The following is a 27,230-nucleotide window of genomic DNA, read 5'->3' as shown; positions in this document are numbered from 1 at the left end:
CTGAAGCCAATTTTGATTATTACTGTCAAGACTTTCTAAGAGTCTAAGTAATTATGGCATTCTTCTTTGTGACAAGAATGCCATTTTTGTATTTGATACTGATGCACAGAAATTCAAATGGAAATTATCCTTTTTTTTAGTCATTCTTCCCCCCCCCTCTGTTTTAGCTTGTTTGCTGTTAATAATCTAGAGGGAGAAGATAATTTTTTTTGATATTTAATTATAAGTTTCTGGATGTTCAGGAAAAGATTCAAAGCAGACTTATTTCAGCTAAGACTTCTTTGCAAAGTTTTTACAGCTGGGATTTTACAGAAAGATTTTCAATTTGATTTTCTTGAAAATCTTCTATCCCAAAGTTATTTATAGACATATCTGATAGAATATTGCATATTAACGCTGTACTTGGATGAACAAGTGCAATTACATGTCTGCTTCTCCAAAGTTTTGGCTAGCTCTAGATGGAGAATACAACCTAGCTTCCTTTTCATGCTTGGAGTTTGAATAGATAAGATCTCTTCATATATTTACCTTGGAGTTTTTCTCTTGGAGTAAGAGAAAGATAGAATAACCAAATTTAAAGTCATCAGAACAAAAACTCATTGCAGCTCTAAAATGTCTTTCAGGACTAATCCAATGTTAGTATTTTTAAAGCTGCACAGCCAAGAAGTCACAAAGTTACTAACTTTATTAAGATAAACTCATAAGATTATTGGTATATGGTTCCACTGTATTCAAAAAGGCATCTGAGCCACCACATACCCTAAAATTTTAAAGCATAAAAAGATTAAATGTTTGTTTAACATTTAGTTGTTTAATTATTTGCAGATGTGCATTAAACTTTTGGCATGGGAGGTGGTGATGCAGGCATGTGGAAGGGATGAGTGTAATGTTTATAGATGCAGTGTGCAATTCTGGAGCAAGACGCCAGCTGGAAAACAGTTATCTTAGGGGAAAGAGAAACATTTAGTAAGGCTCTTGGCTTAAGAGATTAGAACAGATATTTGGTTTTAGCAAGAACTGTGGGTATGCTGTAAAAGCTTCTGAATTCTAAAGACTTTGGGAAAAGCCTGTGCCTTCTGATGATAGATGGATGGATGGATGGATGGATGGATGGATGGATGGATGGGAAGGAAGGAAGGAAGGAAGGGAGAGAGAAAGAGCTAGGGACCTGTCTGGTCTCACATTGTTAGTTGCTTTTGGCTTTTAAACTGACTTCTTTTTTGCTTGCCAGTTGTGCATCTAAAATTGCACTTTAAAAAACTACAGTACAGGCTCTTGCTTCGTCTATCTCCTAATCCTGAACTATGGCATGGTTTGACTGCTGTAGCATCAGCTCAAAATGCTGTTCTTTCCATTTAAAGTCTGCAACAAAGAAGACAACATCTTGACAGTTTTGCTGCCCCTTCTCATAAAATCTACTTGGATTTTGTTTTGAAATCATGAGTTAAATATACATAATCTGAACTAAGATTGGGGATGGAGGCTTGTACATTCTTTAGTGACATCCTTGATGTTATTCCATTGGTCAGCTGAAGAAAATATTGTAGTAGAAATTATTGTGAGGCAGCTGTAGATTGTTTTAAAGTACTATAATCTTTAGGATTACATAGCAGGGGTTGGACTTGATGACCTCCAAGGTCCCTTCCAACTTTATTATTATTATTACTATTACTATTATTATTATTATTATTATTATTATTATTATTATTATTATTATTATTATTATTATTATTATTATTATTATTATTACATACAGTTACACTGCATCAATACCATTCCCCTCGATGGATAAATCTGCAAAGTGTGATATTCTGCATTTGTTTGTATGTGAATTTACTCTGAAACTGCAGCTTCAGTTTTAGAAAACTGTTAATTCTTTGTGCTGATGATATAATATTCAGTGCTGAGCAATACTTTCAGATGTGGCCCTGAAATTGGTTTAAAAGAATCAGTTTGTTCTTTGAGGCTCCCAAAGATTAATTTCACAATGTTTTAGATTTTCAGAATGCTTTTATTATAGCTTTTCTTTTCTTCAGTTTACAACAATATCATGCGATATCAATTATACTTTGTGTTATCTTTTCTCAGTTTAATTACTCATAAGGAGTTACAGTATCTTTTAAGCTAGTCACTGCACGTTCCATTGAAATGTCTTTTAGTTTACAATTCTATGTGTAATTTATATAGGAGTAAATCTTAACTGAATTCAGCAGAGCTTCCTTCTAAGCAGCCAGTGTTAGATTATTTCCCACTGGAGCTGCCCAGCAGCCACATTTTTTATTTTATGGTTTGGGGCTTTGTACGAAACAAAAAACTGGTATAAATGGAAGAATAAAATAAAGAATTCATGAGCAAGAGTGTGGTTTCTGAATGAAGTTGTTTCTTACTTGCTGCTTTGATTTAAAAAAACTTAGAGCAAGGCCTCTAGACTCACATTACCTGAAATTGTTTATATAGCAGACACTTCATCACAGAGTCAATATTGACTATACCCCTGAAACCAGTATTATGTGTCATCTGTGATTTTGGGCCTGGCATTTAATCATTTAATAGGAATGATTGTACTGGTTATGCATAGCTGTATATTTAAATGCAATGGGAAACATTGCTATGTTTCAGATTAGGTCAGTTAAATAAAAATAGGTTAAAGTTAGAGATAAATCTCAATATCTTTTTTCAAGAGCTTGATTTGCTGAATGGGGAGAAAATAAACCTCAGATTTAAGGTGCTTGAGTGACTGGCAACAAATATATTGAGAACGTAAGCTTGGATAGTTATAACGTGGGTAACATTGATCGTATATGAAAAAAAAGTTTGATTTGCTGTAAGAGCTTTGCCATTTTAAATCAATCTTCTGTTGACACCTAAGTTAGAAAGTAATTAGAGCAATTGCAAAATAGAAATGTGACATTCATTAAATCATGAAGCAGGCTAGCATGTGAAAAGGCAAAGAATCACAAATTAGTATCCAGAAATCTGTGAAAATGATAACAAGATTGATTATACAAGTAGAAATGGCTGGTAGTTACAGTACTTCAAATGCAAAAAAAATGTTGTTTTATTCATTTCATGTGACCAAATATACTATATATTCCTTCACTTTTTTATTAGTGTTTCCTTTTTGGACAATATTGAAAGTAAATACCTTTCTTTGCTTTGGTATAATGATGATGGCACATTTTTAGTGCTGTCTCTTTTACCTGTTTGTTTCTTATCAGCAGGCAAAAATAACATATAACAGGCACAAAAAATAGTCTACAGCTTGAGTTTCTATTTCGAAAATATTTTAAAGTAAATTCATAACAAAGCTTACATCTGTCAATGGTGTTATAAATTAAATACACTTACATTTTATTGTCTCTCTGCCCATTTTCTTGCTTTTTGTGGAAAAAAGAAACAGAAGAAAACGTTCTTTCTATTGTTCCAAAATCCTTGGCAATTTTACATCAATACTCTGGGTTTTATGTAGAATTCTTACCCTGCTTTTTTCCATTTTGATGGAAAACACGAGAAACAGATATTTTTCTGCTGCTTTCCAGCTGCGTTCCTTCTATCTGGGTCTTTTTGTTTCTCTATTGACAATGGGGTAGTGTTTATGGAAAAGCAAGATTTGTATCATACTGTAATTACTAAAATCTTTTAAAACTTTGGAATGTTATTTGGACATTGATGCAATAAGATAAATTATAAGGAAAAATATTGCTACCCTTTGTAAAGGTTCTTTTTACCCAATCAAGATTTTTCTGCATTCAAGTGAATCTTGTGTGCTGTTCTTAAAATAGTAACTTTCTCCAGGCGTTATCACCCAGTGGAGGAGGGAATGCGTGTGCCAGTTTTGACTGCTAAAGAACAGCATCTGAAAGTATGGCACTGAGGTTGGACCCTTCTCTTTTAGAAGGGGAATGGAAGTGGTTAAGGAAGCATTTGAGTGCAATTTTTATTATTTCAACGTTCTTCTGTATTTCTTCCATTTAAGCACAGATTTCACCAGTAGTAACCTGCCAAAACAATTTGCATGGATTTGTTTGACAGACAATGAAAAAAATTACAGCAAAATGATTGTGAATGCAACAAAAACATCCTTAAATATATCCCTATCCTTAATCCCCAAGTGTCACCCATCACCAGTGTCAACCATGGTAGTCATGTGTAGGTTACTTGAATTCCCACTCCAGCTTGCTTTAATATCCTGTAGTCAAAGTAAGTTCATCCTTGCTCCTAAATGTAATGTAGGAAATGTTCTGCCACCATTGAACAGGATGAGTTTAACTTTCGTTGCCTGATGTAGAATGAGTTATAGATTTCAGGCTTCAAGACTATCACTCACTTGGTTCTTATTAGAGAATAACAAGGGCAGATTCCAGGAAAATCTATCCAGATATTATTTTAAGACTGCTTTTTATATTATTTGTTAAAGTCAGGGCTCATGTTTTATATTAGTCACCCTGAATTTGCCATTAGCAGAAGACTTTTCACTTCTAATTGTAAAGTCTGATTCATTTGGTTCAAACTATGTTCCTTATGCCTAAGATGAAGTAGAGACTTCAAATCACGTTAGACTTATATAATGGCATTAATAGACAAAGACTGCCAGTTTCTTTTCCTTTTGGGAGGGGAATTTAATTGGGACACAAGCTGTGGGTCAGAGTTGCAAGTAGTCTCTGTAATGTGTTTGGGATGGATTCAGTGGTAAAATGATAATTTTTAATATGTTAGAAAGGGAAAAGTGTTAAAATATCAGGATGAAGCACATTAATTATATTTATGTTTACAAAATCATTTTTTTTTTGTTTTGGCTCTGTCCACTTTCTGGAACATGGTCAGCAGAAAACTTCTTAAATACAGAGCATTTCCCCTCAATTTGGAAAAAGGTGCTATTTGTGGATTAAACTGTTAAGTATCCTAGGGTTTCAGTGTCTTTGTGTGCACTTTGTCCTTGAATCTCAAGTCACAGGTGAACTTGAATAAACAGAGACATATGGAGAGCATATGAACTTTCAGGATGTTTTATGATTCCACAGTTAAGATTTGAGAAACTTACAGCTTCTTAAACTCCTCCTTTTGAGAAATTGCCATCAAGAAATGTGCATTATTTTCTAGCTAATAGTGTGTGATAAGTTCCTTCGGTGCAACATGCAGTCAGAATGTTAAAATTATTTCTTTTCATGTGGCAGGCATAGAGTTGTGATTCTGACTTTTTCTCTTTGTCAGTATGAAGGTAGAGACTAAATGAAATGTTGTATCAGAAATGAGGAACCCATGGGCCTCTGTGTATCTCCAATTCTTAGCAGTTGTAGTTAATATGACCAGTGCTGAATCATTCTTCAACAGCTTCTGGAAAGCTACCTGTTTTTCACCTGCGCAACTAGCTTGAGAAAGAGGGAATACATTTGCTTCCACTTTAACTTACTAGTAAGATGTAGTGGCTGAGGGTGGAGGACTGTTCTGTATCTGGAGCTATCATCTCTTGTCTTGGTTGGAATTGTATTGCCCCAGACGGACCCCATGTGTAGTCTGGGGCTCCTCCTGGAGTCACACCTCCTGCTTGAGGAGCAGGTGGCAGTCGTGACTAAGAGGGCCTATGCTCAACTTGTGTTTGTACTAGTTGTGTCCTTTCCTGGATTGGGAAGCCCTTCTTTCAGTCACATATGCCCTGGTCATCTACTATATGGACTATTGCAATGCTCTCTACATGGAACTATCCTTGAAAAGTATCCGGAAGCAGCTGCTGGCACAAAATGTAGTTGTCCATTCAGTCCTAGGGATGCACACATGTAATACCTTTGCTGCATGAACTGCATTGGGTGCTGATTTGCTTCCAGGTCCAATTCAGGATATTGCTTATGACCTCAAAGTCCTTCATGGCATAGGCCCAGGTTAGCTGAGGAGCTGTCACGTCCCTATTACATTCACCTGTGTGACTCAGTTTGGCAGGAAGGGCATGTTATGGATCCTGTCAGCTAAAGAATTTTGACTGGTGGGGTCTAGGAGGAGAGCCTTCTCTCTCATTGCCCTCACCCTATGGGACACCTTGCCCCCTAAGGTGAGGCCGACCCCCCCCTCTTCTGGCCTTCCAGGAGAGTGTTAAGGCCTGGTTCTGTCAACTAGCATGGGATCCAACAGTGATATACCATCCTGGAGATGGTTGGTGGCTTGAGGTCTCTGTATGTTTTTTTAACTTTGTCTATTTCTGTAAGAATTTTATGGTATTTTTATTGTAAACCACTCAGATAGTGAGAAGGGCAGGGTATAAATTTGTACAATCAATCGATAAATAAAATGTAAATTAATGGTTTGTATCCTAACTAGATTTCTTCAAATCAAAGGACAGCACTAATATCAAACTCGGAAGTTTCTGCAGAAAAAGGAAGTAATTTTCATGTATTTCCCTTTCAGTGTTTCCTGTATTGTTTCAGAGGTTTTCCTAGCCTGCTCCAAAGCAGACTTTAAGAAATAAAACAGGCTGAAAAAGTCATTGGTTAACTGAAATTAAGATAATTCCACATTTGGCAGGGAGTGCCTTTGTTTCAGATCAAAATATTAACTACAAGAATAAATGCAGAATAAATTGGCAATAAGGGAAAGAAGCTTATATGATGCTATTAGTACTTTCTTTAGCTTTGATGCCATAGTCTATCTGAAATCCATCTGAAAGTTAAAACCCTATTTGTTTTTCTGATGCCCTAGCACAGAGGCCTCCAACCTTTTGGGCACCAGAGACCGGTTACATGGAGAGAGGTTTTTCCGCAGACTGGGGTGTGTGGTTTTGGGTACGGCCTGCATCCCACAGATGGGGCTTTCTTTGTTTTTGTGGACCGGTTGCTGGTATACTGCGGCTCACGGACTGATCCACGGACCAGGGGTTGGGGACCCCTGCTCTAGCACCATTCTCAAACCAAGATTCTCTTTCAGATGCTTACTCTGAATCAGTATTCTGCACAGGGCATCAGACACAATCAGAGACAAACCCTCATAAATGCAGACTAGGGTTCTGTGAAGCATTCAAAGAATGTACCGCAAGGCTCATTGGTGTTAAAACAATTTTATTTTCTGAAAACTTGGTTTTCATACCTCTAAGGCTTTTTATGACAGCACACATATGTATGTGTGGACAGCACTTGCATTGGGAATCCCCCCCCCCAAAAAAAAGACTGCATATTCAACACCACTGAATTTATTCCTTTGCTTCATTTGATTGCTAATGCATAGTTGTTTTCCTCTACCAACTAAAGGCTTAATTTGATGTGATACATCTTCACTCTCTTTTATGAGTTACAGTATGATGACTTCTTGTTTCGGTTCTTTGACTTTTTCTTCAAGCACCGTTACACAGTTGCATTTATTGCAAATATATGTTAGGTTATTTTAGTCAAACATGTAAATATGCTAAAAATATTGGAGATCAGAAATGGGCATTCCTGTACATTCAAGCTTTACTTATGTTTCTTAATCTTAATCTTAATTCTTTGTGCTTCCTGATCAGTTCTCACATTAGCCAGCTACATACTGCTTAGTTAAAGTGAACATTTACTAGAAACTTCGTCCTTAAATTTTGCCTGAACTCTATCACCAAATTTCATATGTACTCATAATTGCAAGCTGGTTATTATGGGACTTTGCATTTGACATGGAAAAGCTATTTCAGAATACATGGAAATGTAAACACAGCATGTATAACTTGCCTCTATGATTGCAGAATTAATCATGTGGGAAAATATATCTCTGCTTTAATGAGTTATGGACAGATGCCCAGTTTATGCTCCTACCCACTCGTTTGAAGCAAATGCAAAGCATTAGTCAGCCCTACTATCTACCTTTTCCATATACAGATTCTGCAGTAGCCTCTACTTACTCAGCAGAAAACACCCGCTGTATCATAAACAATGAGAAATCAGAAGTTTTCAGGACATGCCATCTGCAATGTTTGTAAGCTGCCTAGATTCACTCTGCCAAGTGGGTGGCATATAAGTTTGGTAAATAAAATAAATCAGTAGCTGTTCAGGAGGTGTTTTTTAGACCTGAGGTAAATAGTCAATGTTTATTATTATTATTTTTTTGTCTCTCTCTACTGTTGAATTTAAAGCAGTTTTGCTGGGGATGGGAGCTGTAATTTACTCATATCTCACAATGAAGTCTTTGACAATTTGCTTGTGTAATTGTCAGTATTTTGGGGAGAACTACAAAAATACTCTTTCTCTCGGGATTGGATAATGCTATGTGAAGGGCTAATTTGTGAACAATGCTGAATCTGAACAAGCAAGACAAACTGGTTTTGGTAGATAACATATTTCTAGAGGTTGACTAAAAGATCAAGTGCTGCGAGGTAAAGGAATTGTGTCTGCATGGTTTCCTTTGCTCAGTAGTCTTTGGGAAATGGCTAAACGTTCCTCTGAAATATGATTCTCTTGCATTTCTCTGAAACTGAAAAAACCTAGGTGTCTTTAAACTATCAAAAGTATAACAACAGACATAAAACATCAAATGGACCAAATGATCTGATGCAGCTTTTTAGAATATGATGTTTATTTCATTTATCTGGTCAACCTGTGTGTAATATTTCATGTGTTAAATAGTGCCTTGAATTTGGAGGGATATGAGGGATTTTTGACTGCTGGACAATTTTTTTAACTCACTGACTGACTAAATAGGTGAGTCAGTCACTTATAGCCACTCACTTAGAAAATTACAGGTATTAACTCATTTAGCAAATTTTCTTTTAAATTCTACTAGATAGAATTTATAGAAATGGATATGGAAGTATCTATAGATAGGCATTTTTCATTTTGTTCCAGGCCTGTTTACCAAACTTCATTTATGCTGCTTTGATAAAATAATTTTTATTATGTGTAAATGATCAGTGAAAGTGAAACTTAGCATTTTCTGTCTTATTTGATTGCTGTTATTATTATTGGAAAATTACTAGAGGTATTTTCCAGTTAAGTTTGTACCAAGCACATTCCTGTAAATCCACTTATCCAAATCAAAAAGAGGATATTTTCCACTCAGTGCAGTGACCCAAAAGATAGCTTGATGTTTGTTTATTAAATATAAGCAATTCTAATAACATTTGACTAGCAAAAAACAAAACAAAACCCAAGATAAGAGGTAGGCAAAAGTATGTGTTTATGTATCTTGGAGAGCTAGAGAGAGATGTAAACAATAGGCAAGAATTTACATTATATCAAAAGGATACAGAATTTTCCATAGTCCTTGAAAACAATGCTATCCTTAATTAGCATGGATGATCCCAAGAGTGGCCTTTGGTGATTCCAGCTTTAACTCTTTTATGTGTTTAATACTGGTGTAATAAATGGAAAAAAACAACACCAGGTGAACTCTTTCCCATTCTGCACGATAAAGAGACATTTTGGGGGATGGGATGATGTTTGATGCTCATATGTGGTACCAATGAAGGAGAATATTTGTAGCTCAGGGCTGAAATGGGATGGGATGATGAAGTCTGAAGAGAGAAATCCCTTCTGTCCCTGAAGGCTAGCTGTTATAGTACCCTCATTTTCCTGCATGTCCTGTTACAGTATGATCCCATTTCAGGGGTTTGGCCTGTATAGGAAGAAGGCAGTGGGGTGAGTAGGAATGCTGTTTCTCGTTTTTTTTCTGCTCACATTTGTTGCAAGTAAGCTTCAGAATGCAAGAAGCTGTAAACACTGGTCGTTTTGTTTTGTGGGAGAATAAACAAGCCAACTAAAAATTTCATGGCCAAGTGTCTCCTCTTTCTCACATGAAAGCTATCTTCTGTGCTTACTAAAAGCTTTTTTTCTTATAGCACAGACTGTGTGAAGGCAAGAGTGGCAAAAAAAAAAAAAATACTGTTGGATGAAGTAAACAATGTTCTTTGCCTTGGCAAATATCCTGAAAGAAGGGATATGATGAGGTGAAGGTTGCTCTTTTAAATGGAAAATTTCTTCATAATCACTTAGCCAAGCTGTGTGTAGATGTCTCCAGGAAACGAGAACAAGCACTTCAGAGGGACTGTCATGGCTTAGTCTGTCCAAATATACACACCCCTGCAGTTCTTTTGGCTTGCTCCATTGTTCTGTTTTATCGTTTCCTGTGGTTTTACTCTTGGCAGGCCCCATTCATGGCACTTGCCACTCGCTTATAGAAGGTTCTCAAGTTACTTGTGAATTACTTTAGAAGATGGATTATTTGTTTTATTAGTCCTATTTCTCACTAAAGGAGCTCAGAATACGAGGACCGGGCAAATAAGTTCACCTCATTTAGACCAATTGTTCCCAAACGTTTTTGTCTCAGGATTCCTTTACATTCTTAAATATGGTTGAGGATTCCAAAGAGCTTTGGTTTACATGGCATCTATCAATATTTACTGTATCAGAAATTTAAACTGATGAAATTGATTTCATAGACTCCCTGAGAGGGTTCCAGGGACTCTCAGTGATCCCTAGACCACACTTTGAGAACCACTGATTGAGACAAAAACTTAGACCTTTTAATTTATTACCAAAAGTCTCTGAGAATGATAGAAAAGAAAGCCTGTGGATCTCCAAACTAGGAAAAGAAAATATGCTGAGCTTAGAGGCAGTCGTGATCCTTAGTTAAACAAATGGATTTATTATACTTATAAAAAGGCCATAAATAGCCTGGATAAATGCTTCTGAGTACGTCCCTTAAAATAAATGGATATATATTTATTATTTGCAAAGCCGAGGGGTCAAAAATGAAAGCATGATTGCTTCTATAAAACTAATATGTCATTTATCTGCAAGACTAAAAATAATGAAAATTAAAAACCAGAAAATATACAAATTCAACTGTATAAGAAAATAATCGTCAGAGTACAAAATTGTTAATAAATACGCCTGATTGACAGTAGAAAAATTGTCAGCATTTAATATATTTAGTTAAAACAAAAAATTGTGATGATGGGAGCAATCAATCAGGAAAAGCGTCATTAGGAACTAAGAAATTATGTTTACCTTTGACTAAACCTATTCTTCATTATAGGATTTCTCAAACGTGTTTGTTGTTAACTTTGTTATCCCTAAGAGGGAGAAAATGGCTCAGAAAAAGAACAGAGAGCAAAGTATATCTAAACATAAACAAACTGCTTTGTTTAAATAAATATTTTTTTCACCCAGCCTCCAGTCTGTAGACTAGGCTTTGTTTCTATGTGCCATTCTTGGTCAGTCTGCCTAGACTGATTGCATGTTAAAGATATAGCTGGAGATGAGGCAGCAGAAAGTCTTTTTAAGACATGTAAACTTCAATTTGATGCATATGTGGAAAGAAGCTCTGTTGAATTCTATGGTGTTGATATATATGTTTAGAATTGCGTTGTTGGTGTTTGCAAGCTGAAATAATAGCAGCGCACTGGAATTGAATGCATGGGGTGCAGACAAGCTGTTGCACAAACATAAGGAACAGTTTGATTATAAACAGTTGAACAATTTTATGATCGTACCTTTCATTCTCAGTGGTAGAGTTGTTTATGAACGTGCAATAGGGAAGATTCAAATGGTTCTGTGGCATCTGGGAACATGGGCCTCTAGTTTTTCTCCTCCCATTTTCTTGGCGTATCTACGGTCAAAAAATGTGAACAGCTGTAGGATATGAAAATATATGCCAGTATTACTGAAATATTTTAAGATGAGAACTAAAGCAATCCCTAATTATCATGAATGGAATCCAGCATAATGTTTACTTAGATTAAAGTTACTGTAAAACAACAATTATTCATAGCATATGATGCATTCCAATGTAATGCTGTACTGCAGATGTATTGTGCAAGGTAGTTTTTATTCCAGTGTAACGGATTTTTCCAATCTGATAATACTGAGCAATACTACTATGGATGTTTGTGCTTATTTCTTTCAAATGTTCTCAGTTTGTTTTTCTCTTTATATTTATTTTTTCCTCCAGATATTCCATTGATTGAAGATGGCACAATGGATTATGTTATTACTGTTGACCTGTCTGGGGTGCATAAAAGGAGAATTTTTCACTTCTATAGGTATGGATAATTTAAAACAAAATAATACAATAATATGAAATTTATTCTTATAATCATGTCTTTTTATGAATATATTCCGCCCTCTAGTTCTTTCTAACCCAGTTGGGCCATGCGGGCATTTGTGTGTGTGTCCCTGGAATAGCATATTTTACACCTCTTCTCTGTAGGCTGCATTAGTTGCCAGTTTGCTTCCTAGTTCAATTGAGGGTACTGCTTATGGGACCAAGTTATTTGAGGGACCACTTCTCCCCATTACATCCATCTGTCCCATCAGGTGAGACACAAGAGGCATATTACAAGTCCCGTCTGCTAAGGAGTTTTATTTGACAGACCAAGGAGAAGAGTTTTTTCTGCAGTACAGTAGCATCTGCCATATTGGAACATCATTCTCTCTGAGGTGAGATTGGTCCTGACCTTATTGGATTCCAGAGGGCCTCAAAAACTTGATTTTGCCATTGAGCCTGGAGATCCAATAGAAATATGGAGTCTGTGAAATGGCTGTATTATATGTAAGATTCTGATTGCTTTCTCCTGTTTAATTTTTAATTATTTTTAACAGTTTCTGTTTTTTTCTATTTTAATTGTGTGAGCCACCAGAATCACATATGTGAGATGGGTAGCATTCTAACCACTGTGCCACCATGGCTCAGTAGCAGATTAGATTAGATTAGATTGAACATTAGAGATAATTTATGTAAAGGTCCTGGGACATAAGGATAACTGAACAGAGCCAACATGATGGCAGCAGAGAAACCCATCAAAAGGAAGGCTGAATTTGAAAATCTGGCAGCGGCTATGGTGAAATAATTTCCAGGGCAAACAATTCCCCAATACATCTCAATGGGAGTGACATTGGGCAGTGGCTCAGAATATTGCTGCCTGCTCTGTGCTAACCTTCCTCCTTTCTTCCTCATGGCCACATTATCCAAAATGGAATAAATGGATCCCACACCAGGCTTCCTAGTACATACATATAAACAAATTTACCTGGATACAGACCAAGTGGAAAATTGAAACATAAAGATGAAACATATTAATTTAATTATGCAGAAGAAAATACAGATGGCCAGGTCTGGTAAAGGGATTGGAAAAATTCCAGAAGGCATGTTTTGCATGCTTTTATTGCCTACATCAGGGGTCCCCAATCCCCGGTCTGTGGACCAGTACTGGACCAAGGCATGCCAGCAACCGGTCTGCACAAACAAGCAAAGCCTCATCCGTGGGATGCAGGCAGCACAGAAAACCACACACCCTCCAGTCTGCGGAAAAATCTCTCCACATAACCAGTCCCTGGTGCCCAAAAGATTGTGGACTCTGGCCTACTTTACAATAGGCAAGAGAAAAAGTGTCACTTCTTCTATATAATCATATTGTTTTTCAGAATTGTATTTTAACTATATTTTGGATGTCTAATTTATTTTTTTATTTTAAAATGATTAAATTTTTTCCAGGTCACGGGATGCTTGCATTTTGTTCATTTTCACATTAAAATTGAAATGATATTACTGGTTTGAACTTCATTTCTAATTCTTCTGCCTGTACGTTATTGACTGGAGAGTATGAATCTCTGACAAGCTCGTGTATTTTCCTACATAACAAATAAGTTGTAACTGAAAATGGTATAGAAAATTATATTTCCATAGGAAATTCAAAACAACTTAAATAAATTTATCAGTTGGATTCCTGCTCATGAAATACATTCCACCAGTGGAATCAAAAGGATGATTTTCTCCCTTTCCTCTGTAGCTCTTTACAGTCAACATCAACCTGCTTTGGAGTGTTGGAGCACTTGGTGGAGAAGATTGATAGGAGCAGGAGCATTACAGGAGGGAGGAGGAGTAGAGCATACCACTATCTGAGTGGACATCTTCATCCCTAACTTGGATTCTGCCTGAAATCTAGCTGTTGGCATCTGTTTTACACTGTTCCTTTCCAAGAACTGCAACTCGGCATGTAGCGTTTGATGAAAGATGAGAGTTCTTTGTACAAAATGGAAAGGATGGCCGATAGAATTTGGCCACATCAGTATAATTTTATGAGCTTAATAATCCTCAGAACATATTTAAGAGGGAAATAACCCATTCTTATGCACGGCTGTCTTTAATAAGAACTTAAATTGGATGGCATTTCCTTCACTTGAGTTTATACATTTCCACACAGTTTCCCTCAGGGTCTCAGTCTGACCATGTGACCTTTTTTATTTAACATGTGTTTCTACATTATATGCTAACCTTGGCTAAATAAATTTTAAAATAGCAATTATTATTATGTGAGTTAGATTCACAATCTATTACGTTAATAAATCATGTCTTAGCCAAGGACCTAAGAATTATTAAGGTAGTATCTAAGAATATAGGCAGTTCCAAGCAGGATGGGTTTTGGGGTTTTTTTTGGGGGGGGGGGTGTTTGTAAATTAGGGTGTTCAGGTCTGATAAATTCAATATTTCCAGATATTCAGAAAGTCCTGTAGATCAGCTTTCCCATCTTTTTGGGTCCACAACTGTCAGCAGCAGCAGCGGTGGGAAAAGGGGGGATGGTTTCCTGTACATAATCTCATCCCACGCATGCGCAAATGAAATTTAACATGCTAGTCCTCTGCTTGCATCACTTGGTTCCTGGGTCCATGGCCCAGCTGTTGGAGACCCCTGCTTTAGATATTTCTCCAATGGCTCCAAACATGGTTAGTATAACATCAGAGTAGAATCTTCTTCTTCCTAGGATTATTCCTGCACTTTGGCAGGGTCTGCTTGTTGGCAAAGCTGTCTCCATTTGGCTTGATCCAGGGCATCTTCAGGAGTGATACCCATGCATTTCATGTCCTTGATGCGATCCATCCACTGTTTTGTGGGTTTGCTACAGGATTGCCGGCAAGAAGAAGTAGAATAAGTGTGGCAAAAGAGTAGGCATCTTGGATGCAATATCAAGACATCTGGAGCACCACTTGAACACCATTGGCAAACAGAATCACCTTCAATCAGTTGCAAAAGGCAGCTTTTCTGGAACAGCTTATATCCTGCAATGATACTTTTTATCACCCTCAAACAACAGCATCTGTCTATCCCAAGTCCTTGGGAAGAACTTGATAGGTTGGATAAAAATGCCATATCCAGTCTAAATGCCATATCCATATCTGGCTGACTATATGACCATAATAATAATTATCCATGCATATACTTCCCAATCTATATTGAAATTGATTAATACCAGATAAATACAATTCAGTTTCCTATTATAATATAATTTAAATATCTTGGCTGATTCGACTGTATTTTCTCCATATGCAATGAGTAAGCTGCTTTAAAATAGTTATGATTTTAATAAATAGCTTTAAAAACTATCTTGGCCTAGAAAAAAATATTTCTAGTGAAAAAGTAGTAAACACGATTGAAATATTAAAGAGTAAAGCATTATTTTTCCAAATCCCTTCCCAAAAGAACTTTTTTGGTAATTTCAACAATAATTTTAATCTGGCAATTAAATCTAAAGCTAAATTGGAAGACTCGTCTAGAACATTATATAGAAAGTTTGAAGAAACTTTTATCAAGAGTTAATATCTACTAGGGACAATACAGTCAGAAGATGTTTCTTTCCCGTAAATCCACTATTATTTTTATATACTGCTGACTATTTTCGTTTCATAAATAAGTGATATAAAACTAAGACGTATTGGTTACATAAGGCTTTTTGCCATAAAACAGAAAACTTGGCTGCTCTCTGAACAAGGTTTGGCAAGCCAGTAAAAACCAACTATTTTTTTTCCAGCAAAAGTTAGAAAGCTGGAGCCGATCTTGTTTAAGTAAAAGAAAGCAAGTTTTAAATAGGGTGAGAATGTATCATTGTTTTAAAACAGGACAATGGGCAAAAGTCTTTCCGAAAGGAAAGGATCTAAACAGAAGACTTATAGACATGAAACATTTCAATAATTATACTTTAGACGATACGTCATGGCTTCCCCAAGGTAGTGCCAAACCTCTTAGATTTGTTTTAGTTGCATTCCTATCTATCTGGAAAATGACCATTTGACAAAAACCCTGTTTGTGTGAGAGAGAATCCAGGCAAGGAGGGTGGCAAAGAAGAGCTTGTAATTATTGTATTCAGTTCTCAATAGTGAGATGTAATTAACAGTTGAATATGCACATACTTTTAAAAAAAAATGGGAGCAATTTAATAACAGTCAGTTACTTGGAAGTCAGTTATTATAGTAGTTTGACAATGTAATAGTGCCATTTAAGAAGGAATTCATTGAGTTGACATCCTGAAAAATGGATTTCTTCCAAATATTTGGAAATACATATTGGAGATGAAAGGAGACAAAAGATAATATTTCTTTTCACTGTACTGGATAATGTTGAGGGCAATAAGGTAAATAAACATGTTTTCTTGAACTATCTAAAGAATATGATGCTTCTGAAAAGTCAGTATTCAACATTTTGTGCACTGTCTAGTCCAGAGAATAAGCCTATTAATTTGCCCTATTTTGTTCAGAAATATTCTCACACAGAGGATCCTGGTAAAGAAATGAAACCAATATTATATTTCTGTATACTGCAGTTCCAGTAATAATATTAGCAGATTTAATTGTCTAAGTTTAAATTAATTCTTCTGTGGACTTTATGATAGTTTCATAGATTAAAATTGATCAGCCTATATGTCTTAACTTGCTGCATCTATTTGTGTTCTGTGATGCCAGTTACACATATGGCTAGTTCTAATGCAACCTCAAGTGCAACCCTTAACTTTAGTAATATCACCATGATAACAAAATGAAATTCAGTGGTGAAAAAAGTAAGGTTTTACATTTAGGCAAGAAAAACCAAATGTACAGGTATAGTATAGGTGGTACCTTGCTCAATAGTAGCAACTGTGAGACAGATCTTGGAGTCCTAGTGGACAATCACTTACGTAAATATGAGCCAGCAGTGTGCTGCAGATGCCAAAAAAGCCAACACAGTGCTAGGCTGCATTAACAGAGGCATAGAATCAAGATCACGTGAAGTGTTAATACCACTTTACAATGCCTTGGTAAGGCCACACTTGGAATACTGCATCCAGTTTTGGTCACCGCGATGTAAAAAAATGTTGAGACTCTAGAAAGAGTACAGAGAAGAGAACAAAGATGATCAGGGGACTGGAGGCTAAAACATAAGAAACGGTTGCTGAAATTGGGTATGTCTAATCTAATGAAGAGAAGGACGAGGGGTGACGTGATAGCAGTGTTCCAATATCTCGGGCTGCCACAAAGAAGAGGGAGTCAAGCTATTCTCCAGAGCGCCTGAAGGCAGGACAAGAAGCAACAGGTGGAAACTAATCAAGGAGAGAAGCAACCTAGAACTAAGGAGAAACTTCTTGACAGTTAGAACAATTAACCAGTGGAACAACCTGCCTCCAGAAGCGGTGAATGCTCCAACACTGGAAGTTTTTAAGAAGAGACTGGACTGCTATTTGTCTGAAATGGTGTAGGGTTTCCTGCCTGAGCAGGGGGTTGGACTAGATGACCTCCAAGTCCCTTCCAACTGTATTACTACTACTACTACTACTACTACTACTATTATTACTACTACTACTACTACTGTAGACTTTCTGTTTAGAGAATGAAGCTTAATTTTCAAATAGTCCAGAGAAAGACAAAACACCCATTCAGAATGCTCCTGGAGTGGGCAGGTTGAAGAGCAAATTTCAGTTGGATGAACCAAGGATAAGCATGCAAATAGAATTGTAGGCAAGATGGTAGTGATGGTAGTAGAGGCTGATTGCCACTAGGACCATCAAACTGTAGTTTCGCTTCTATAGCCCTTCTATCAGTTGAACGTTTACTTACACCTCTTTCTTTCAACTAGATGGGTGGTCTTCCTTTTCTTAAATTTGTTGTGTGTTGCTAGGCTCATGGTCTGGACTAGCTCAGCTCTGGGTCAGCTGATTCAACCTGAACCTGTATCTCCTCAGGTTTCTCTTTGACCAATTTCTGTTATGCAGGCTTTAATTCAGCATTCAGCCTGGCCAAGTACTTTAGCTTTTGTATCTCTGTCTGGTTCCTAATGCGTTGTTGTTATCCAGTTGAAGTAATGAGGCTTGATTTTCTTCCTTTTAAGGCCAGATGACAGACCTGATTTATGCGGAAAAAGATCTGGTACAGTCATTAAAAGCATATATTCAGGAGGAAGAAACCAAACTTTCTAAAATAAAAAGGTAATGGAAGAACCTTGTTTATTTCATTTCATTTTATTTTACTTTACTTTATTTTATTATTTTATATTTTATTTTATTTTATTATTTAATATATTTTACTTTTCTTGGCAGTTAGACATTGTTACAGTGTGTTATTCTTTACATTTGAGCGAAGAGAGAAGACTGAAAATCTTCGCAATTTTACCTAAAAGTAAATCTCATTAAATTCAGGAAGGTATTTGCTATAAGTGATATAATATTTCAGTACAAATTACCTTCATGTAATTGATCGTAGATGCAATCACCAAGAGTTGACCATAATTTAGCATAACATAATATTCTTCATTAGAAAAGCAAGAGTTATCCTCCCTCCCAATATTTGTCAGTGGACTGACAAATCTGATTGCAACCCAGTGTGAAAAGTAACTCTTAGGATAGTGATTGGATTAAATTCTTTTGTATCATGTAACCTCAAAACCTTAGTACAGTAATTTCCCTTTCATGTTTACAGCAGGGTAACACAAATGCAACAATCAGAGCCAGAGACTGTCTTTTGTAGGTGAACATATAGAGAACTGTTAAAGAGGTTGAGAATAAGCTTAGGCTGAGCCTGGAATTTATGTGCATTCTCAGAATCAAATTCCTGAATCCTTTTACATATAAATGTTTTATTTCCTCCTGAGCACTTGTTTTTAATTGCCTAATTTGGGTTAGGTTGTGATAGGGCTCTATTTCTGTTATTACATAGCTGGAATCAAAAACATGCATGTCTAAGAAAGGAAAGACAATTTAAAATTAAAAAACGGAGTTCTTGCTGACTGTGTTCACATAATTCTGTTGGCCGTGTTATTGAACTGGTTGTCTATTTCGATTTCCCCTTCAAATACTAACCGAGGCCAATCCTGCTTAGTTTCTGAGAACAGACAGGATAGGTTAGATGCTGCCACCTGCTGAGACATTTCTTACCGTAAAATGCTTGCTCAGATTTCTCTCAGTATTTTAATAGACATTTTCCTTGATGATGCTTTAGTGTACAACTTTATTAATTGTTCCTTTACTCTGATGGTTTAAATATCAGCCTGAAAGAAAGTAATAATAAAACATTTTAAAAGAGAATTGCTTATATGAATATTTGCAATTTAAAAGTATTATATAAGTAATAAAATGCAAGATGGTAGGAAATACTGGTAATATTTACTTCATTTCCACAAGCCAAGATTAAAGGGCATAGATCATTCAAGATCATGTGAAGTGTTAATACCACTTTATAATGCCTTGGTAAGACCAAACTCGGAATACTGCATCCAGTTTTGGACGCCACAATGTAAAAAAGATGTTGAGACTCTAGAAACAGTGCAGAGAAGAGCAACAAAGATGATTAGGGGACTGGAGGCTAAAACATATAAAGAACGGTGGCTGGAATTTGATATGTCTAGTTTAATGGAAAGAACGACTAGGGGTGATATGATAGCAGTGTTCCAATATCAAAGGGGTTGCCATAAAGAAGAGGGAGTCAAGCTATTCTCCAAAGCACCTGAAGGCAGGATAAAAAGCAATGGGTGGAAACTAATCAAGGAAAGAAGCAACCTAAACCTAAGGAGTATTTTTCTGACAGAACAATTGATCAGTGGAACAACTTGCCTCCAGAACTTGTGAATGCTCCAACACTGGAAATTTTTAAGAAGACATTGGACAACCATTTGTCTAAAATGTTAATAAGGTCTTCTGCCTGCTCAGGGAGTTAAACTAGAAGAGTCATTTCCAACTCTGTTATTCTGCTAAGAGGAGGGGTTGAGAATAAAATATGTATATGTTCATATTCCTACCTACTTGGGGCTAGTAAACTGAAATGATATTCAATATATGTATATGCTTTTATTTCCTAGCTGGGCTGAGACAATGGAATCCTTAACAGTCAAATCCACCTCTGATCCAGAAGGTTATCTTGCTCATCCTGTCAATGCCTATAAATTAGTAAAGCGCCTCAACAAAGAATGGCTGGAGCTGGAGAATCTAGTTCTCGAGGACATGACCAAGGGTAAGAGTCTTTGGTGAATCAGAAATGTCATATAATCCATATGGATTGTTTTGGAGTTTTTATCAACCAATTTCCCTCGCCAGTAATAATATTCAATCTGTAATCTTTTAATCAGTGAGGTTATTCTCTCTTTGTCCATAATCATAACCATCTAGCTAATTCACACTCCCTGAACTAATGTGCGAATATGGTATGCAATTATCTCTTGGTTTTTGCACTTCCCTGAATTGTTTCAGCAAAGTGCCAAATATCTTCAGGAAAGTGTTTGCGAAATTCCACTGATGGGCTGTAACTGTAGGCCAGCACTCTGATGTATAAATCACAGGAGGAACTTGTGCCTAAATATTAGCAACCCTTATAGGATGTGACCCCTTTATGGATTACTGCCTTGTCGTGGCGAAGAATTGAGGCCTTCGAACTATGGTGCTGGAGAAGACTCCTGCGAGTCCCTTGGACTGCAAGGCATTCAAACCAGTCAGTCCTAGAGGAGATCAACCCCGACTACTCTTAAAAGACCAGATCCTGAAGTTGAAACTCAAATACTTTGGCCACCTAATGAGAAGGAAGGACTCACTGGAGAAGGGCCTAATGCTGGGAAAGATTGAGGGCAACAGAAGAAGGGGACGACAGAGAATGAGGTGGCTGGATGGAGTCACTGAAGCAGTAGGCGTGAACTTAAGTGGACTCCAGAAGATGGTAGAGGACAGGAAGACCTGGAGGAACATTGTCCATGGGGTCGCGATGGGTCGGACACGACTTCGCAATTAACAACAACAATAGGATGTTAAAGAAACAGTGTTCTCAATAATTGTAACTGCATGAGGATATTGGTTAAATGGACCAGTGCTTCTTCTTATGCTATGTCGTATCTCCTATGACTTTAGCATATTTAACTCCTCCTTTCAAAAATAGATAGTATTCAAGTCTTCATGCTGCTTTTTTTTTTCTATAGAAAAGAAAATGGAGAAAAAGTCCCTGCCTAACATTTCCCCTTTGCTCCAACATGATTCCTCCCATCAGGATCTTTTCTTCAAATTAAGTCACAATTATTTCAGTATGCTTTTGAGTCATTGTTATTTGGAGCAAAGGAAAGGGTTAAGATGGCTCATTCCTGGAGCTGCTTTTCTACAGGAAAGGAATCTTGACTCATCTGGACTCTAAAATTTATATTTGCATATAACATATAATTAACCTTTCAGAAATGTTCTAGTCAGCCCTGAGTGGTTGGTGAGACTGAGAAGTGTGGACTAGAGAACAGCCAGTTACATCTTGAACTTACTAAAGGAGTGAGTCGTATTTATGTGATTGGAGCTGCACTTCTTTTTTCCTTGGCCTACTAAAGACTATGACAAGGATATAATGATGTCATCAGAGAAAGTGCTGGGGAGAATGTTCTTTTTTTTTCTTTAACTTTTGGAGGTCGAGTATTTAAGCTAAATAGATAAGCAGCACCGTGGTTTCATGCACATACTATGGGAGCCGAAAAGGACTTTGGAATGTACTCTGGAGGCAGTGTTAGAGTGGTAACAGGCAGTGGTATGCTCACTGCAATGTAATATGTGAACAAAAAGACTCTATACACATGCATCAACCCGCTGCACATCTTCAAATCTGTCTGCAGACCAGAATCTTTTTTCACCCTAATAAGATTTACAAGGAAACTTTGTGACGGGTTTGCCTCCCTTTGGAAGAATAGAGAATGGCAGTAAGGATTTCCTGCATCCAGGTTTGCTATTTCACCATGCAGGGTCTTAAGAATTGTTCTTCTTAGCATTCATCCTTAACATTCAGTTGCAGGATCTGCTTGTGTTGCGTTGCACTTTCAGCAAACTTTTTCAATGCACGATGCAATGGGAGGAGATTCAGCCAGCTTATCACAGAGCCTTAGGGCAGTGTTTCTCAACCTTGACAATTTTAAGGCATGTGGACTTCAACTCCCAGAATTCCACAGCCAGCAATGCTGGCTGTGGAATTCTGGGAGTTGAAGTCCATATGCCTTAAAATTGTCAAGGTTGAGAAACACTGGCCCTAAGGCTAAGAAAGGGAGGCTGTCACAAGGTCACAAAGCTGACTTCTGTGCTTGGGGGAAGACTAGAACCTAAGTCTCCACACACCTAATCCAGGAATTTAACCACTTCATCGTGCCGGTTTTCAGGCAGGGTCTGATAGCAGGAGATCCCGTTTCCTATTTCTGAATTGCTTGTGTTACTTGGAAGATAAAAGCTTTCTCTTGAAAACTAAATTATCTTTAGCTTCTTAAAGTTTGGACGAGAGCATTGTACTCTGGACATAATAAAAAAATAAATGAACGACAGCAAAGAAAGACGTCTTTTCTCCCTAAAATATGTGATTAGGCTACAAAAATAGGTTGCTTTATTTGGAAGTAGTATTCACTTTGAGTTTCCTTAGAACTCATAATTTGCAAACTAGCCAAAAGTAAGAGAATGGGAATCATTTGTCTAGAAAATCTTGCTTCTCAGAAAAATTCCTAAATATGTTAAGACTAAATAATGTCTGTGTCAATAAGCCAGTAAAACTATACATTTTTCTTCCTCTCTACTATTGTAACGCCAAGCATAGGATTTTACTAAGATGAAGTTTCTCTTTCCTTCCACATCTGGTATTGCAGTATGGAGGCTGCTATTCAGATGTGATGAACTGCATAAATCACTTTTCCTTTCTTAGAACCAATAGTCTTTGAAGTTTTTATCTATTGACCACATTAAGTCAGATGCTTACGTTTGGCCATCTGAACGTGAACTAAAACATTTTTTACCTACGCAGAATCATGATTTGTAATCTTGTTTTAAAATGCAGCCTTGCAAGCAGCTATATTTATTTCGTTAGCTTTTCTTTTAAAATGCTTTCTGTATGTAAGCCTAGATGTCACTTTTACAGCTATTTCTCCTCTTCCTTTTTTGCAAAACTGTTTTTGACAGGAAAAGGTTGTTTCTGAATGCTCTAGTAGTATTAAAGAGGAAACATTGTTTTCTCAGAAATCAACCACATATGGTTTAGGGCAACACTGTGCTTATGCTAAAAGCATAGAGGATGTTTGAAGTATGCTGTTTCAGCCAGGGCGTGCAGCTCATGTTTTAACAGTACATCACGAGACCTTATCTCTTGAAGCTTTGTGGAGCAGAAAAAGAGAACCTCCTCTTCACTGGCAAAGGATGGGGTATATATATACTGTAAAGGGGTTCAGGGAGCACAATCACTTTTCAGTTTATCCTTTGTGTCTCCATTACTTATAATAAGTTGGCCATATGTGAGTGAGAACTGAAAGTGGAACCACATCACCCTCACTGTTGGATGTAGGATGGGTTAGATTAGAGGTTGTTTGCTTTCTGTGATTAAAAGTTGTATGTATGAATACATTGTTTGTTGGATCACAGTTATCAGGATTTTGGAAACAACATAGAACTGTTTATTTATAAAAAGGAAAAAAGTGCACCATAGACTTCTTCCTGGCCAGTTATTTCTGAATTTCAAGGGCTAAAACAGCTGAAAACCATGCAATATGGTCTTTTGTAACCAAATCATTTTAAATCCCAAGAGCATTTAATCACTCTGTTAAATACTCTTTGTAGCATCCTATACAGTCCTATTGTTTCATTGGTGGATCTGCTTAATTATCTTGCACATGATGATGTCAGGAATTCCTCATTGGTGAGACCCATTCTCCACTTTATTATTTAATTGTTTTGATTTAAATTAGCTATTTCTGGTGTTTTTGTTAAATTGTGCCTACTGGCTTTTGAAGATTCTTATGCTAATAACCATATGCAACAGCTGAACTTTTCTTTTATAGTGTCACAAATGCTGTACATATTAATAAATCTACTAAATACATTGAGTGTACTTTGGCTTATTACAGACAGAATGGCCAGGGTTTAATTTTTAATTTAAGATGTACTCAATGCTTGTCTCAAGCTATCAGATCGCTTCATTAAAATCTATGCACTAAAAAACCCCATGGTAAATTTATTGCATCACTGCCCTTGTTAAGGTAAAGCTGTGAGTTAGCCACCAGAATTAAGCCTCAGTTTTATGCTTTTTTCTCCCTTCTCCAGTCTTTCTTTTCTGTATCCAAAAGGACAGACAAAGGGTTACTCAAATTACAGTGTATCTTGAAACCAGAATTAGAAATGATGATTTGAAGTGGATTCCCAATTGTGTTTAAGAGCCTAAGTATAGGCTGCTCAGATATAAAGGGAAGGTGCTTTTTTCAAAACAGAGAGAGAGAGGGAGTGGATTGGAACATTGCAGGAGCACTATGAAATTGGAGGGTGGTGATGATGGTGGTATGGGGGGGAAGGAGGGATGTCCAAATATGAAGTTCGGTGCAACTCATCCATCTGTTTTTTGGCATTTAAATTGCTCCAATGTGGACCTGATGACCAAAATATGATGACCAATCAATGTTGTTGTTCTTTGGACTCAGTTCCTATAAATGCAGCTCACCATACCAATAAGAGTGAAAGCCTTTATTTTCTCACTGCTTACATTTATTTTCATTTGCTAATTTGGATCAGATCCATTTTATCCAATGTTTTTTGCCTGTTTAGCTTGTGAGAGTTTATCTAAATGTCAAATAGTAAATAACAGTATGTTTTATGCAGTTTGAGAGAGTCTGATGAGAATATTATGTATTTCTGTTCCAATTTCAACTCTTGGATCCAATATACCATATTCTCTGGAACAGAAGAGATGTTTTTCATTGAAGATCAATCTGCTATTGATTATAATTTTCTGAGACAGCCGGTTAACCATTTTTGTCTTGTTCAAATAAAGGCTTTATTACAAATCTGACGGTTCAGCGTCAGTTTTTCCCAAATGAAGAAGATGAGACTGGAGCTGCCAAGGCATTAATGCGTTTGCAGGACACATACAAGCTGGATTCTGAAACAATATCAAAGGGAGAATTTCCAGGTGACAATTGAAATCTACATGATGTTTCTATGAAGCATGTTGACTCTTTGAATTGGATTCCCTGCTGAATATATATATATATATATGGTTAGCAATGGTTCATTAGATTTCAGAGAAGCATTTCCAGTATTATTTTAAGGCTACAGAAATAGCTTGGAAATGTAATGCTCTTGTCTAGATAGACTTACATTTCAAACAAACACAGTCAGTCTCCATTCTTTCGGTGAATTCTATGCTAATGCAAAATACTGTCAGAAGGATTCTGGTTGAGACCAGTGTGCCGGTCTATAGAGTAGTTTAAAGTCACTATATATTTCAGGCAAAAAAACCCACAAAACAAATTATTTACTTTTTCTTAGTTTCACAGATCACTTCTGTGATCTTTAGGCTCACAAATATTTTTAACAGCAAGCTAAGAGTAACTTATAAGCTTCTTGTGACTATAAACATTTTTGTGTAATATTTTGTTAATTCAAAAGTTTTATATGCCACATTTACTAATAAAATCCTCGGAAAGTGGCCTCCATTAAAAACATTTAAATAACAAACTTCAATAGAATAAAATGTTAATAAAACGTTAATAAAAGCCAGTGTTTGGCTCTAACTCATGCTAATCTGGGATTTGTTCCAGTTTTTCAAATGGATCAGTTTATTTGGCAACTAGACATGATGAACATCTGGAGTTAAAGGTATACTTTAATATATTCTATTGTCCCAGAATCTGGATGACTCTGTTGGGGTAAATCAACTGAGCATGGATGTTGGGTAATAGAATAGAACTAGATTGTTCTCAGTGTTTTTTGTGTCTAAACTGAGGCTCCACAGAAGCCAGACCACGCTGTGCGTCTGCTTAATTTTGTATTCCTTTTAACCACAGAAAACTTTTCCACTGGATGGGGAAGACGGCAAGTTTGAGTGAAAGTGTCCAAGACAGTTGACAGTTTTAAATTTTGAAAAGACAACTCCCCACCTCATCCTGGATTTTAAAGGATACTGGGGATGTGTGACAAGGGAGATAGCAGACTCGGAAAAAAATTACTTTAGAGTACTTGCTGTTTGATTCGAGCTCTCCTTCCACACACAGTAACTGAAAAATAGATATGGCTTTCCTTGAGACTCAGGGGAAAGACAGTGGGACTTAATCTCTCAATTCCCTTCAGCTTCCAATTCCACTATTCATACTTAACAGCAATGAGCATTAGGTCTGAGAGTTTCTGTTTTTTGTTCTCAAGCTATCCTTAAATTTTAAGAAAAAAATTGCCATCCTCCCACACTGACGGAAAAACAGGGCTATTCCCACTCTCAATGCAGATTTTGGTTTGGTTGTAAGTATTTTTTCCCCTAGCAATTTAAAAATTCTTGGTGACAGAAGGGGAAATTAACTCAAAGGCCACATATTGAATTAAGTCTGTCATTTGATGCTGAATCTCTTGATACCTCCACCCCTCACCATGGTAAAATTCTAGACTAAAGAAAGGAAAACAAGAAGATGAAGGAACATCAACAACCCAATTCGTGACTGGGTGGTACCAAGGAATGTAATTTTCAAAGCAACAGGAAGATTGGCTATTTCTATCTGGTTTGGAATATTTTTGAATAGGCCAGAGGGAATTAGAAAAATCCATCTTTTTCTTGTGTATCTCAGGGGCCATGTCCACAAAAACAGCATGCATCTGAAAAAAAGGGAATAATAAAATTGAATCAATTTCCCCCCCCACATGCATTCATTGTGTAGAACTCTGTCGGACAAAAAGCTTAGGCAGGTTTCTCAGATGTTCTTAATGTGTACTTTACTAATTTCAGGCACAAAGTACCGATCTACCTTGACAGTGGATGACTGTTTTGGTATGGGGAAAACAGCTTACAGTGATGGAGATTATTATCACACAGTGCTGTGGATGCAGCAGGCCCTAAAACAACATGATAATGGTGAACAGACAACCATCAGTAAAGCTGACATCTTGGATTACCTCAGCTATGCTGTTTTTCAGCTCGGGGATTTACAGAGAGCAATTGAGCTTACAAGACGGTTGGTCATCCTAGGTAAGACGTACCGATAGGAACTTACTCCAATCCATAGCAGAAAATGTGCTTTAAAGGCAATGC

At 36.8% G+C, this 27,230-nt stretch overlaps 1 protein-coding gene across 3 annotated transcripts in view; it reads left to right on the top strand.

Annotated features, from left to right (window-relative positions):
- Window positions 1–27,230, top strand: part of P4HA2 (prolyl 4-hydroxylase subunit alpha 2) — a 49,972-nt gene that overhangs the window by 2,959 nt on the left and 19,783 nt on the right. For 2 of the 3 annotated variants that reach the window (XM_015818493.1, XM_015818494.1), the window contains exons 2-6: window positions 11,899–11,989; window positions 18,079–18,175; window positions 20,041–20,192; window positions 24,987–25,124; window positions 26,928–27,167. In XM_015818493.1, the coding sequence (XP_015673979.1) occupies window positions 11,917–11,989; window positions 18,079–18,175; window positions 20,041–20,192; window positions 24,987–25,124; window positions 26,928–27,167 (700 nt within the window). In that variant the 5' untranslated portion in view covers window positions 11,899–11,916. Of the gene's footprint in view, window positions 1–11,898; window positions 11,990–12,263; window positions 12,387–18,078; window positions 18,176–20,040; window positions 20,193–24,986; window positions 25,125–26,927; window positions 27,168–27,230 lie in introns of those variants that run through there. The other variant, XM_015818496.1, reaches the window with a different exon arrangement.

Source organism: Protobothrops mucrosquamatus, unplaced genomic scaffold (assembly GCF_001527695.2).
Source record: "Protobothrops mucrosquamatus isolate PMUCROS unplaced genomic scaffold, P.Mucros_1.0 scaffold753, whole genome shotgun sequence".
Taxonomy (NCBI): domain Eukaryota; kingdom Metazoa; phylum Chordata; class Lepidosauria; order Squamata; family Viperidae; genus Protobothrops; species Protobothrops mucrosquamatus.
The sequence above is the reverse complement of the archived record's forward strand: the minus strand, read 5'-3'. Positions and strand labels throughout refer to the sequence as shown.